The sequence below is a fragment of the Zonotrichia albicollis genome, chromosome 6 (genome assembly GCF_047830755.1).
Source record: "Zonotrichia albicollis isolate bZonAlb1 chromosome 6, bZonAlb1.hap1, whole genome shotgun sequence".
NCBI classification, from domain to species: Eukaryota; Metazoa; Chordata; class Aves; order Passeriformes; family Passerellidae; genus Zonotrichia; species Zonotrichia albicollis.
In genome coordinates, this window is record NC_133824.1 from 42,779,861 (window position 1) to 42,794,907 (window position 15,047).

At 47.7% G+C, this 15,047-nt stretch overlaps 2 protein-coding genes across 5 annotated transcripts in view; one reads left to right on the forward strand and one right to left on the reverse strand.

Annotated features, from left to right (window-relative positions):
- Positions 1 to 1,585: 1,585 nt before the first annotated feature.
- Positions 1,586 to 15,047, forward strand: part of SOX6 (SRY-box transcription factor 6) — a 369,248-nt gene continuing 355,786 nt past the window's right edge. The window contains exon 1 of one of the 4 annotated variants that reach the window (XM_026793117.2): positions 1,586 to 1,722. The gene's annotated coding sequence lies outside the window, so the exon portion shown is untranslated. Of the gene's footprint in view, positions 1,723 to 6,046; positions 6,232 to 6,577; positions 7,471 to 7,554; positions 8,037 to 15,047 lie in introns of those variants that run through there. The other 3 variants (XM_014266735.3, XM_074543379.1, XM_074543380.1) reach the window with 3 other exon arrangements.
- LOC113459222 (uncharacterized) lies at positions 1,700 to 5,597 on the reverse strand. The gene is made up of 2 exons (XM_026793131.2): positions 5,463 to 5,597; positions 1,700 to 4,218 (listed from the first exon to the last, which is right to left on the reverse strand). The coding sequence occupies exon 2, from the start codon at positions 3,285 to 3,287 to the stop codon at positions 2,661 to 2,663; it is 627 nt and encodes a 208-aa protein (XP_026648932.1). The 5' UTR covers positions 3,288 to 4,218; positions 5,463 to 5,597; the 3' UTR covers positions 1,700 to 2,660.

The window sequence follows — 15,047 nt, forward strand, 5'->3', positions numbered from 1 at the left end:
GCAGGGGGGTTAAGGAAAACACCAGTGCGGTGCTTTCGCTTTGTGTATTCCCATCTCCTCAATTCTCCTTAAATTCTCCCCGTCTTTCTCCGGCCCCTGAGAGCGGGCGGGAGGCGGCGGCCTGCGCTGTCCCGGAGCCCCGGGCGCTGAGGGCTGCCCGCGGCGGAGCCCCGACGGCCCCGTCCGCCCTGCGCGGGGTCCCCGCGGCCGCGGCGCGTTCGGCGGCCCCGGGAGCTCTCGGTGCGGGGCCCGCGGCCGCCTCACGGTGGCGCGGTAAGCACATGGACAGGCCCGGGCGGCCGGGAGCGCGCTCCGCTCTGCCTTCCCGGGAATAACAGTCCCGGTAATGCCTCGGATAAATCAAACCGCTGCTGCAGCGGCGCAGGGACGGGGGGTGCGCGATGCTCCGCGCCGGCGGAAGGTGTTGGAGCCTCCCCGGGCTGGGCAGGGCCCGGCGGCACCGGAGCGAGGGTCCGCGGCATCTCAAGAGCGCGGTCTCACCTGGGGTTAGTTTCCCCCTCCCCCTCTCCGTCTCACTCCTCCCCCAGCCCCTCAGGAGAAGTTTGCAAAGAATGTGATGGAGAGTGCAAAGCGGCAGATGCCGACGTTCAGCTCCGGCTCGGTTCGGGCCCGAGGAGCTGAGCCACAGCCCCGAGCCGCCGCCCTGGTTAGCGCAGCAGCGCGCCCCTGGCACCCGGGGTACCCGCGGAGGGGGGGACAAACACACACAATGTAGAGTCAGCTTACCTCCGAGCCGAGGGACAGCCCGCTCCGGGCAGCGGGGGCAGCGCGGCTCCTGCCGCCCGCCCCGGCCGGTCCGCACCGCGCTCCGCTCCGGCAGCGCCCGCCCCGCCGCGCTCCGCTCCCGCCGGGCTCCCCCGCCCCCGCGGGCAGCCCCCGCCTCAGCCCCGCGCACATCCGCGGCTCGGGGGCACCGTTCCGAGGCGATCCTTGCCCGTGCAAATCCCCCGAGGCTTCTCTCCGCCAGAGCGTGGAACAAAATTGCCGGTTCCCCTGAGTTTTTGTCAGGCTGTGCTGGCGCTCGGGAGCAGGTAAGGCGGCTGCTGGCTGCCAGCGATCCCCGCTGCACTTGCAGCGAGCAGCAGGAGCCGGTGGAAGTGGGAGTGTGGTCTGCTCTTCATTAGGGAGGGGGGAACGGACCCTGGAGGTGATGCAGTGAAACACTTCTACTCCCTTGCATTGTGTTTGTCACAGACCACGGGCGCTCTCCTTTTATAACATTCACTTCAAGCGTTCTAAAACCCAACCGGAATAAGTTCTGATCCTCCCCTTTAGTTTACATTGGGGTTGTCAAAGGATTAAATAAATGAAACTTTATTTGACCGTGGAGTTTACAGACCCTGGGATCCCTGCGCGCTCTGGCCTTATTCTAATTCTATAGCGGTAATTACCCTTCGTTTCTTTAAGTGCAATAGATTTATTGCCTTAGAGACTATGCACAGTTTGATTGAATTATTCATTTTTTTTTCTTTGGTGTAGACTGCATCTGGGGACTGATGTGACGTGTAGATTTTTTTTCAGGAACAAAGGGAATGTGGAAATGAAAGAGAGAGGGAGAGAGAGGCTGGCAGATGTGATGAGATGCGGTGAAGGTGTATCCAGCTTGGCACTCCCACTCCTCTCTTCTCCTCTCATTGCAGCCCTGGGTGACTCTCAGGCTAACACAAACAGCTTTTCTTCCGCAGCCTGCCCTCTGTCACTGTAAGTACAACAGCCTTCTCTTATCAGCATGCAAATTCCAGCCACTCACTACCTTAGCCTGGTGTTTGCACTTTAGATTTACAGAAGGGACCTTTAAAATGAACTTTCCGAGACAGGAAGGGGTTTTCATGTCGAACTTGCTTTTATTTTCTTTGTAAAAGTTTATGTGGTTTTTCCAGTTCTCTCTTCCCCCCCTTCCTTTTTTTTTTTTTTTTTCTTTTTTTTTTTTTTTTTTTTTTGAACGGCGGGGGCGTGGAGCGGGGAGATTGTTGCTGCGGCTTTTTCCTTTGCTATCAAGATGATGCACAGTTTAAAATGAAATTAAAATCTCCTTGATCCTTTTTCTGCCAAGACAATACATTTTGTTGGCAGATGACGCTGTAAGGAATTTAGAGTTTTTGTTTTGTTTTCAGGCAGATCTTTAGCTTTGAGTGTTACAAGATGCAAACGTCCCCTAAATTTGGAGGGGTTCGCCAGAGGTTCTTGTTCTAGGGGAACTCGTATCAGCTGATGGGTTTGCTTTTGAAGAAACGTGCAGTAATTTACTTCTATCTAGTCTAACAAAACTTTTTCCCAATCGGATTATCAGGCTTTAACTTCTTTTCCTTTAGCTTTTTCTCAGATGCTGTTGATTATTTCGCAAAAGTTTCTCTGAACATCTTTAGCAAGCCTGTAACAAGCCTTCATTGTTGGACAGTGTCCGCAGAGGGAATTTATAAACATGCCTCTTAATTGTCCGGCATTAACTGGGGTGAGAGGGCAGTTTAGAAGTGGGTGAATGACTTTTAAAGTGAAATTTCTTGCCCTTTGAATCCAAAACTTCTGAGACTGTTCCGCCAACTCCGCAGGAGTTGCAGGTTTGCTGCTCAGGTTAGAGATGCGGTACGTACGAGTTGGCACACAGACGGGTTGCCTCGCTTGTTGAACATTGCTTTACTTTAAGGCACTTGGTGAGACACACGGCGCAAAATGCCATGACAGCTGTGCCCAGGTAAGTGCCCGAGCTGATGGGAGCGCCTGCGGTCCCTTCCCTGTGCAGGCACCCCCAGCAGGTCAGCATCCCTCCTCAGCATCTGCCTGCCTTTAGCCTTCCTGGAGCCAAAGCGAGGGCAGTCATCCCAAACGCGGTTTCTAAAAGTGGGGTAACGCTCCAAGTGAAAGCGTGTTCTTGTTTCTCGGCACGTGTGTGCGGATCCGCACGGCGGGTGTTCACTTATGCAAACAAAGAGGGCATCCCAATTACCCCCGTGCAGCGCGCACACACACCCGCTCCCATTTGCATACAATGCCCAAGGAATCCTCTTTTCCTGCCGCCGTGAAGTTGCCGCTCTCCGGCGCTGCGAGTTACATCTGTAACTTAATTGATCACACAGGGGAAGGAAGCAACAAGCTGGGGAGCGTTCCTGGCGCTCCGCATGGCAGCGCGGCCGCATCCCTGCCGCGTCCTGCCCCAAACCAGTGTCATCCCCTGCGCTGGAATTTCGGGAGTGCAGCGGGATGCTCCCCGATTTGGAGCTAGGTGGGCGGTTAGATTCATCTGATGCCTTAATTATCTCTTGTCCCATTCCCGCTTCGTGTTTAATAAGGCGCTACATTTGAGGAGGGCTTCTTTCCTTTCTGTTTCTTGGAAGAAAAAAACTTCCAGCAACAAATTACTAGAGTTGCAGACTGAGGCAGACTATTAGTCCTTGTATTTTGATTTATATCTATTTTCTTACATAGCTCATTTAAATTTTTAAAAAATCTTTTTGCGTGCCAAAGCTACACTAGTTGTGCAAAAAAAGTCAAGGTGTTTCCTTTACTTGCAGCAGCTTTAAATGTGTTACAAGGAAAGCGTAAGTGGTTAATCACGGGAATTCTTATAATTAAAGATTAAAAATGACAGAGTAATATCTCGAAAGGCATCTATTTACTGCTGTTAATTCCATTCACCGGGTAACTGCAGCAAGGTGAATACTTTGAATTAGCCGAATGCAGGTGAATACAAACTCAGTATTTACAATCATACAATTTCCCCTTATCTCTGAATGTCACTTTTAAAGTGTTTTTTATTAAAATTGAAAGAATGCATGGGAATTAGCTACTATGCCCTCATCAGCTAATTTGATTTTAAAGCTTTACTAGATAATTATAAAGTTCTATTTTAAGGTGCTTGCTACTTGCCGAATAGGACTTGGTTACTCCTTTTATTGTAGTGGAATTGCCAAAAATGTTGTATAAAACAGGTCCGCTATTCCAAGAGGTTCTGACTTACAACTCCTGTTCCCTGAGCTCGGCTCGAGAGGGGCGATAGCACCTCGGATAGCAGAGGATGCACCGTGCATGCCTCCAGCAGTGTGTCGAGTTTTACAGCTTGTTAACAAAATGAATCAGAGCCAGGTCATATCTGTCCTGTGCCATCGCGTTAATGTTCAATTTTCATCACGTCCTGCCGAAGCCAGGTTCCTTCGCAGTGGGGCTGAGTGAGCTGCTGGGTCTAACCTAGCCTGCGAATTTCTACTTGAGAGAGAAGGAAAGTGAAATCAGGCTCTCTCCTCGTCTTTTTGGCCTCTATAAGTTATGAAGCTATTTTAAAATTAAAAAGTTTGTCTGTTACTAACTGTTCCAGGCGCCTTCTGGAAAATGGGGAGAAAGTGCCAAAAATACAGAGATGAATCAACAACTTCTCTCTCTCATTTTGTGGGCTTGAGGTTGCTTTCCGCACTCCCATCTTAACAACAGTTTAGCCTAGGTGTGAATAATATCAAAAGAGGGAGACGTTCACTCTGCAGCGCTGTTTGCCCACCTGATCTGCGGGCCCCTGACAGTTTGAAAGACTCTTTTATGTTTACCTTTGGAATGCAAAAATACAGCAGGGAGACTTTCTTGGGTTTGCAGTACTCTGCCACTGGTTGATTTTCTCCTCAGCTCCTTATAGTTTTTCCCTTCTTTCTCCCAGATCTTCCAACCCCCCCCCCCCCCATCCCCAATTAGCACTTCCAAGAGAGCGTGAGTTCCTAAATTGGTATTCAAGCTGATATTCCAGTCCTTATCTGTTGCCTTTTGGTAGGCAGAGAGAGGGATATTTATATATTGCCGCTGCTAAAATTTCTCGTCGTCGCCACGAGAATCCCAACTTCAGCTCGAGTCCGTCCTAAATCAGTTTTTTCTCTCCGGCCGTACCTGTCTTTCCCTTTTCACTGCACTCTTCACCTTTCTGCTGAATCCATCACTAAATAGTTTGTGGACTCTGAGTGCCTTTTCTCCCCGGGGTCTCTGGAGCTGGACTCCCATCTCTGGTGTAATTTATACTTTCCATTTCATCTCTCCCCCCGCCCCTCTTTAAAAATTTTTTTTGTAATTTTTTTTCCCCTCCCGGCCGTGCCGTGGGCTCGGGCTCTTCAGAGACCCATTTATCAGCTGTCACTAAGCGCTCGCTGAGTGCTTCCCTCTCGTCGTGCCCGCTCCCTCCCCACGCCGCCAGCCCTTCCCTCCTCCTGCACATCCTCTTTTCTCCAGATTTTTTTTTTTTTTTCTCGTAATTTTATTTTCCCGGCGCATCCCGCGGGCCGGCGGGGCTCTCCCGGCCGTGCGTGTCCCCCGTTAGCGGCGGCGGGAGGCGGGCGGAGGGCGGGCCGGCCCCGAGTGACACGACCGCCCCCCCGCGCCGCCCCGGCTCCCCCGGGACCCCCCCGCTGCCCCTCCTCCCTTTCCGGCCCCCGCCCCGCCCTCGCACCCCCTCCCCGGTAACTTTCTAGTACCTTTCCTCACCACTCCGGGCAATCAGTGGTCATTAGCGGGAGCGGAGCGGTGTAGGGTTTCATGTGTCTAATGGCCCTGTGAGTGGTGATAGCTGCGCGGGGATGCGGCTGGCAGCCCGCGCCGATTTCACTTTCTGTTTTGTGCTCACTTTCTCCGCAGTTGTTGCTCTCCCCGCTCGCTCCCAGCCTCTCTCTCTCTCTCTCTCTCTCTCTCTCTCTGTGTGTGTGTGTCTCTCCCTCCCTTCCCCTCTCCCTCCTCTCTCTCCCTGTGTTGTCTCATCTTGCCTGTGCTGTCTGGGCGGGGGAGCCCTGCCTCCTTTTGCCTTCCTCAGATCAATGCCCTGGCCACTCACTTTCTGATGTTGCACGACGGGAAATGCTTTGAATACTTACGACATGGCCGCTCACATTGATTGCCAAGATTGACAGCAGTAACCATCGCCTTCACTTGTTTCAGGAGGAAAAAAAAAAAAATGAACCTGATTGTAACCAAATCTCCAGGCAACCCATCCGCAAACTTCTAACGATCGGGATCCTGCACATCCATGGCCCGGAGAAACACCAGCAGACTCTAGTTCATTTATTTTATTTTATTTTACCGAATTACTACCCATTTATTCCTCCCCCCTCCCTCCCCCCCTTCACCTCCTTCCCTCTTTTTTTATTTTTTTAATTTTTTTCTTTTTAATGAAAATTACCGAAGCGCGTTGCAAAAAAAAAAAAAAAGGAGGCTCTCCCAGTGCTTTGTGCCACACTGGATCCCGAGGAGGTAACCAGGAAAACCAGCCCTATTGTGTTGTATACCTGTTGTTTGCTGTGGTGTGTAGTGCTGCGTGGCTTGGTGGCGGTGGCGGTGGTTTAATGGGTTTTCGCTGGATTTATGTCGCTTTGCAGGAGAGAATTCAGTTCCCCCTGCGCTGTCTTTAATGGGTTATTAGTTGCAATTGAGTGAAGCAGCAGCGTCCGGAGATAGATCTGTTGTTTAGCTTTTAACATTGCTGAATTCACCCCTTCCCCCGCCTCCCCCTGCACGATTATTTACTTTGATATCACGAGGGTGTTGTGTTTCTTTTTTCTTCCTTTTTTTTTTTTCTTTTTTTCTTCCCTCTCTTCTCTTTAGGGAAAAGTAGTTATAGTCTCGTCCCCGTGCGAGTTTCCGGGGCTGTTTGAATCCCGAGGTTTCCGAGACGTTAAGGGACCCCAGTACCTTGAAATCACAACACTTTCTCATCCTTCCCGAGTAGAGTTTATTTTAAAATGTAGTGACAGATCAGCGTTGTATTTTAAGATCACCCACGGCAGGCGAACACATGGTGCGGGAAGATATTGTACGTAAGGAACTAACACGAGAGGGAGAAAGAGAGGAAAAATAAAATCCGAAATAAATCTTTGAGAGCGGAGCGCTGCTGTCATTGCTCCCAAGTGCTCGCGTGGGTTTCTCCTGGCGGATAACCCCGAGAGACGCGGGATGGAGAAAGGCGAGGGGAGTTTAGCGGTGCTTGTGGGTTCTGCGCGAAGTTTGAGGTGGGTGAGCGCTTTGAAGTTGGCCGGGCTCGGCTGCGGGGAGCACACAAAGCTGCGGGAGCGGCGGCCGCCGTGCCGCGCTCGGCCACGGCGCGGCGCTGTCCCGAGGAGCGCCGACGCCGCCGCCTTATCTCTGCCGGCAGAGCCCGGGATAAAGTTATAGCGAAAACTTTAAAATCGATATCGCGCCCTAATTCGTGATACACGGGGAGGGGGGAAGAAGGCAGTCCATCATCAGAGAGCTCTGTTTACACCCGGGGAAGGGGAGATGCGTGCCGCTTTGTGGCAACAGTCGACCTGGGATTTCTTGCTGCCTTAGCTCTTTGCCGGAGGTCATGCAAATCGACCTTAAAAGAATGCATAAGCCATAAATTAAAATAAACCCTTAGCCAGAGGCTGATCCATAAGTAGACAATACCTAACCTGGACAAAACGGCTTCCTTTGCGAGCTGAAAAAAAGAATAGTGCCTAAACTAAATGCAAAGTAAGTGTTCAGGAAGTATTTCACTTACTATTATTACTATTATTCTTCTTTTAAAATAAAATAGTGGCAGTTGCAACAAGCTAGCGCAGCTGTTTGCAGGCGGTGCTGCCGGATACGAGTGAGGCAAGGTGTGTCTTGTGGAGAGTTTGTTCTTTTCCTGGGTTTCACTACCTTGGAAGCTGTTTATTTCTTTGGATTGGGGATAAGAAGCCTCTTTTACCGTACAAGCAATTTGATGTTTTATCTCGGATAACGCCGAAGAGTTTATGGCCAAATCTGGGTTGCCTGCAACTGTCACATGCGCGCACACAAGCTGCGTCTGTATATAATAGTCTCGGGGCTTGTTTTTTTTCCCGCAGTTTTTGACAATTGTTCCATTCATGATCCTGAAAGGAATCATCAGTGGGAGCTAATGAGCGCGCCTCTGCGGCTTGCCCTGCTCCGGGGAGCAGCGGGCACCGGCGCTGCCCGCTCGTGTAATGCATGCACGCGTGTACCGGCGCGGGGTCGCGGCCGGGTGTAGCCAGGGGACAGAGAGGGAGAGCGGGCAGGCGCGATGCGAGCAGGTACTTCCAGGCGTGCCGAGCCCCCGGAGCGCGTTCCCGGGCCGGCAGCGGCGGGCGCGGCCCGAGCCGAGCGGCGGGGCCCGGAGGTCACGGCGGGCACCGCTCCTGTCCGGCCGGGCGCTTCGCTGCCTGCGGGCCGCCCCGCCGAGGGCTTCGCTGCGGTTCTGTTGTTTGGGAAAGCACGGGAAGGACTGAAAGTGGCACCGGGAAAGGACAATTAGTGTCGCGTCTGAGTGGCCGGCGTGGGGGAGGAGGGGGGCCGCAGGGAAAGGCGGCCCGGTGGGAGCCTGGGGACGGCAGATTAGTGCTGTCCTAGGGGTGTTTCCCAAAAACAGAGAGGTGAAACTTTCTGTGATAAAGTCATATATCTTCGCCTGCTGTTCGTAGATAAGGTATATGTTTATTAAGCAAATTTAAATAGCCTTCGGCACACGAGCGGCACTTTGTTCCTGCTGCTTTCTTTTACCCTCACTTCAACATTTTTTTGCCAGTTCCATCTTCAGTGCTGATCGTGAGGACAGGAGAACAGTTCTACCCAGTCCTCAAACAGAGTTTGAAGTCCAAAAATTAACGAATTTCCCTTTCTGTATTCGTGTAATGGAGCAATTTTGAAACCTGTTTTGAGACTTCGACTTGACTTGACTTGTTTTATTGACGTGCTTGTGCCCACTCATTTAATTAAGCCATTATAATACCATAAAGTAAATAATAAGAATGAGTGTGAGATATGTGCATGCAGCCTGCCATTAAATACGAACAGTTCCCTGGAAAGGACCCTTTAAAAAACTTTTTTTCAGCACCCCATGATTCTTTGGCAAGATCTTATTGCAGGTTTTTGTTTTGAGCCAGGATATTTCGTGGGTTTTTGTGCTCATGACGTTACATGCACACTACGCTTGGAATATAAACAGCAAGCGTACCTAGCAGCTCATTCTAGTAAAACTAAGGAATAATTATTTATAGTGAGTACATTTAAAAGAAAATAATGAGGTCATTTGGAGTATGCTGCAGTTTGAAGTAGCTCGACACCTGGCAGAAACTACATACGCGTTTTCTTCAGACTCTGCACTATCCATAACTTTTCCTTATAATACATTCTTGTGTTAAGTGAGAAAGGCTGTTTGTAAAACAATCCCCTGGCTGGTTCCAGTGTTGGGTGAAGCTGATCCTGTAATGGCATTTTGTTTTGAACAGTTGCTGTAGTTGAAGTTCCCTCATAAGGTAAGGTGGCACTGGGTCTGAAAGGAGGTCCAAATGCCACATTTATAATTAGACTGCCAATTCAGCACATTGTATCTATTGCTATACAGGGATATACTGCTGTGTCTGGTCTCTCAATAGACTGTATTCAGAATTAGCCAATTCAACTGCTTAAACTTTGGAGTCAAATTTAGAATAGGCAATGAGAGAAGGAAAGAAAGAAAACAATAATGCTTTCTTTTTTTCCCTCAGCTAGCTATTAAAAGCCAAAGAATATACGGAAACCAACCCAGGCACTGCTCTTGGAAGCCCTGCACCGAGCGCAGCCTGGCCAGCCTCGCCTGCAAAACCATTTTGAAGCGCGCTTCTCCGGGGGGAGGGGAAGGTGAGCCCTGGGCATCGCTCCCAGCGCCGCTCTCCATCCAGGCCGTGCCCGGGCCGCGTCGCCCGCCCGCAGCCGGCGAGGGGAGCGGGGCCGGGCCCGGCGGGTCGGGTTAGCCTGGCTCGGCCCAGCTCGGCCCGGCCCGGCCCTGCTGCAGCGACCCCCGGGCGGGCCGGCCCCGGAGCCCCCGGTGCCGCTCGGGGCGGGAGCGGCGCGCCGGGGACCCCGCTCGTGTGCCCGCCGTGTCCCCGGGGCTGGCGGCTCCCGGCCCCTTCCCTGCTGCCGCACTGCTCTGGCCCCGCTTCCCCGGCCTCCTCAACGGGAACTTTAATTCATTCAGCGACGAGCGCCTAAGAGGCCCTTTGGTCGGCAGTCTCGCATCCTCTGCTAAACGCATTATTCCCTCCCTCCCTCGCTCCCTCCTCCCTGCAGCGCAGGGCTCCGTCTCGGTTCTGCTGGGAGCCTGAACTGGGCTGCCTCAGCGCTCCCTCGGCTTCCCTCTCTGCTAGATGGCAGGGTGCAAGCCAGTGCCATGTGTATAACGCAGCATAAAGGGAGCGAGACAGATGGCTGTCTCTCCCTGCACGTTCCCGACTCTCCGCGCAACTTATGTAACTGCTGCTTTTCTTCCCTTTTTTTGCCTTTACGCACCGGGGAAAGCGACAAGAGAAACAAAGTGGAGCCCATCAGTTTCACTGGTAAGGCCACAAGTGCCTTAGCAGCAGAAAATACTTGTAGGAAATAATAGCTGATGTCCAAAGTTAGTTGCCTTCACTTGTCAGCTTGGTTTTGTTCACAAGTGGGAACTGCCAGTGCTTGTTCCCTCACCAGTGGTTTTTAATATGTGGCCAACAACTGTTCGTGGTCATTTCCCGCCGAACTACTTCTGCTCAACAGGAAAAAAAAATCTCTTTGGACATGTTTTTTGCATCTTTGATCGTATTTTTAGTCCAAAGTATCCACATATCCCTGCAGTTCTTGGAGGCCTTAAAATAGCTTGTGGCAATAAAGGCCAGAGCCTTGCATGATGATAGCAATAACAAATACTTTTTTTTTTCTCAGTTGGCATTAGGAAGTTTCTTTAGTCCTCTTTTATCTGCTAAACACTGTGATCACCTTGGGAGATAACACTTCAGGAAGCACATCTATCAATCTTTTACACTTGGGTAGATTTCTGCCTTGGAAGTGTATAGATCACACTCCAAAGGCTTCAGTCGATCAATTTATTTATTTATTTACTTCCCAGAACAAAAATTACTTTGGAAAGAGATGCCAGGATGCACTTGGCTTTCCACCCTTACAATGGGATGTTGTATATTTCCTTTTTTCCACAGTGTCACTTTAGAGATCAGCGGGCTCGTTTGGCAGACCTTGCGTGTAATGGCTGAAGTTTTCCAAAGTTATGTAAATAGGGGTGTTTGTGTATATGTGAACTGTGTCAGCTGCAGTCATACAGAGACATATTTTTAAAACATTTCAGTTGGTACAGTGAATCACAGAGGCAGAGCCTTGTTTCTGCATGGTGTCAGAACCCGGGAGAGAAGTGCTGCTGTGTGGAGTGCTACTTGTCAAGTAGCAGCAGAACACACAGAGGTGCATCTTTCAGGTTTGCACTATGGCAAGCTGGTTTCTCTTCATCCCTTTCAGTGGCTTTTTGTGTAATTTTTATTTACACAACTTTCCGTTTTTCCTTGGGTAGAATAGCAATAATGGGAACTTTTAGGGGACTTATTACCAAACCACAGAAACTGAATTTTCTTCTCTTTTGTATGAGCCATGTGGAGTTTTTTAGACACGTTCTCCCACAGTGTGTATCTGTATGTGTCATTGTAGGCCTTTGCATCACATTATAAAACAACAAAACACCATAAAATCCTATAACTAGTAAGGCTGAGTACTGGACTGGTGTGATGTCTGTCTGAAATACGTGCCTATTTATTTAGATGTAGCTCTGCAGAGAAGACAGAGATCTGATATATGTATTTGCTGGAAAGCAGCCGATTTCTGCAGTGATAAAACCGGATAATTACATGTTCCCAAAGCCTTTTCAGCACAGAAGTAGGTGTTCTTTTAAAACAGTATTCTGTGGCAACAACAAATATTTGTGACATCATTGTAACAGATTTCCTGCCAATTTTTAGTTTACTGTCTTTCAGAAAGTCTAGAGTTCTGTGGAACTCATGAAACTGCTACAGATACCCATCGTATATTCAAGTATTCAGTGAAGTTTTAAATAATTCTCTTTCAATTAGTACAACAGGAGCCTGAAAAATGGATTTTCTCTTAAAGAAACAAGAATCAGTACACAGACATTTCTCTCCTCCTCTTGTATATTTTAAAATACTCATATCAGTTTTATGTTTACTGTTTTGTCTTCTTAAATTAAGAAGAAAAAAAGCAGCGTCCCAAGTCTGAAAATCATTGCTTGGAAATTAGTTCAATCAAATATTTCTTGAATCTTGTGAATTGGAAAGAGTAAGATAAAATTAGGTATATTGTTAAACTAGGTTAATCAGAGTAATTCCTTTATAGTGCAGAATGGATCAATGGATGTTTTTTTGAAGTCAGGCAAAACATTCCATCAAGTTAATGTGTTTAAGGGTATCATATCAGGGACAGACAGGTACTAGCAGTGATAAAAAACAGATAACCTGCAACAAAATGATTTACAGATGGGCCATTATCATCTGTAGAGAGCTTACACAGATCATATTCTTTAGAAAAAGAGAATGTAATTCTATAGAGCTGGGAGAATTATCTAAATAGGTCTGAATATTTAATGTTTTTTCTGAGTGACTAGTAGAATTTGTCAAAGCAAAATTTTTTAGCTTTCTTATGGCCAGCATGTTAATATAAGATGCAGGAAAGTACTGGGTTTGTATTTCAAGTATTTTTATGTTTATTTTACCCATTTGTTGAAGTAAAGCTTGGGAAATGTTTTGCTTCTTCTTGTGCAAACTTTGTAGGGCACACCTTTAAAATATGTTCAAGAATGTAGCATCCGAATTCAGAAAAAAAAAAAGGTGAAAAGTTTGATGTTAGTGATTTATTAGATTTCAGAACCTGTTCCATACAGTAAGTGGCTGAGTTGCATCTCTTCCATCGGTGGCAAGACAGGATGTCATTTAAATATTTTTTCTTTCTTCTTGAGCTACACAGAAAGGTGTAGTCAATTGTGTCTCCAGTCACTGGTAGACTGACATAAGGCAATAGGAAACTCTAAAACCTCAGAGGTGCAGTATTGATTTGATTCCTAACTGCAAATCCTTCATATCATTGCTCCAAATATCTAACTTTACACCAATATTACCCATTCTTTTTATAGTGACACCATGCTTAGTAAAAAACTTCTAAGCACTGAGGTCAGGTGTTGAGATTGGATTCTAGTTTATTTTTTATGAATCAGATAAAGATTTCTGTGCATGAGACCGTATGTGAAGATGAGAGAACAAGAACATTTCCATATCAAAGGCAATATATCTGAGGCTGCATAGTAATTAAAATGCAGTGGTTTGGACTCTGTGCACTAGCACTTACGCAGAGCGTTGTTGGGACCTTGTGCAGCATGCAGGCGGTTGTCTCTCGCATACTTCTAGAAATATACTTATAATTTTGTACAAACATTTATGCCAGTCCACACTTTTCTGTGGATAATTTGTATTTCATCCAAACCATTCAAAGTAGAAGTTATTTTTTGAGCAACCCCCTCATTATGGCTTTTGTGCATCAACTATTTTTATTCTGGTTGTTTGTATTTCCTCTTACCAGAATGATGGCTTGTTTATAGTCATATTTTTTTGTGTATTTCGCTAAGACCCCTTCCATATACCACTGAAATTTTACGACTTGCATAAAATATCTTGTATTAGAAACAAAAATGCTAATATCTTTTCGGTTTTATTGCAAATGGTGTGATTTCTTACATACCATGCTTTATGGCAAATTAAATGCATGTGCTGGAACATAATATTTTTAATGAAACAATATGTGTTTACTAATTCCAACTAACTGTTACACAGCATAAGGAGAATTTATATATTACTCCAAGGACCTGCCATTGTGGGAAAATTGACATAAAATACTGCAGGGCGCTCCCTATCTGGAAACTCTTTTCTGGAATAAATGTGACTTTAATTCCTGAGTGCATCACCCTGAGCTGTTCCGGAAGGGCTGCTGTTGAATTGTTTACTCCATAAACCCTGTTGGTCAGTGTCCCAGTGCGGAGGAGGCAGAGAGTTCTGCGAGTTTCCTCATCACTCAGAGATGCTCGTTCCACACAGGCTCTGTCCATTAAATGCTCCAGAACTACTGGAGGTGAAGCTTTTAGGAAGTCTTTGTGCTTCAAACAGATGTTTGCACCCTGACTGTATTGCAGCAATCTTTCAACCTTGCTTAGTTTTGTCCAGTTTTAGGTGATGATTGATGGATGTGTCCATGGGTACTTGGAGCAGGAATCCCACCATTCCAGAGACTGTTCTGCTGCCTCTTACATCTGGGAGATTGCTGTGGATGGGCTCGTTCCACCAAGCTCCTGACCATTTGTGGTTAGTGAGAACCCATGGTATTTTTGCACTTGTGGGGGGGTTAACCTCAGTGTCATGGCCTAATTCCAGCTAAGATAGGATGGAGTTGCCCATCTACATTCTGTCAGTTCTAACTGGCTCAGGGAATCCTCACTTCCTTTCCTCAGTGTAGTAGCTGTGCTAAGGGCACTCACAGCATTTTACCTCGGAAGGGCCAAACCCACCTGTTGAAGTAAAAGGTGGAACTAGGTGAGGACTCAGATTTTGGGAGCTTATGGAGGAGAGGAGTGTCATATAAGCCAGTCTGACTGGCTTATTGTTATTAGAATGAACATTTTGAAGGATTTGATATAGATGGAATTTGAATGTTGAACTATTTCAGAGGAATATTTTGATATAAGTTGGTATTTGACAGATTCTCAGCTGGTATAAGCCAGTGTAACTGTTTACTTAAGCAGGAGGGTGCCTTTTTACTCTAGCCACAATCACATTCCTCAGGCCAGGATGCAGCTCCTTCTGGGTTCAATGGAAAGAACTTTTTGTGACTGTGTGGGGATGGGGTTCATGTGTCAAGGCCCTGTTTGCATTGGATTAACTGTAGAGAATAATTTTCTGTCAATCAGGGTGGAATCAGTTTTGCTTACATGGTGTTTTTTATGGCTTTAGGGGGATATTAACAGGAATTCACCTCATATAAACTACATGTTAGACCAACTGACCTGCATATCTATCTTCCAGCAGGTCTTCTGGTGCAGTATATTATGCAGCATGTGGGGATTCTGACTGCTGGCTTGCTGGCTTCCTGTAATTGTGGGGACTGTGTCTGTGTGTTTTTCTTTTTTGTGTTTTTCTTTCATTCATACCTGATCTGCTGAGGGCAGATTATCTTCTTGCTGGTCCTTTCAT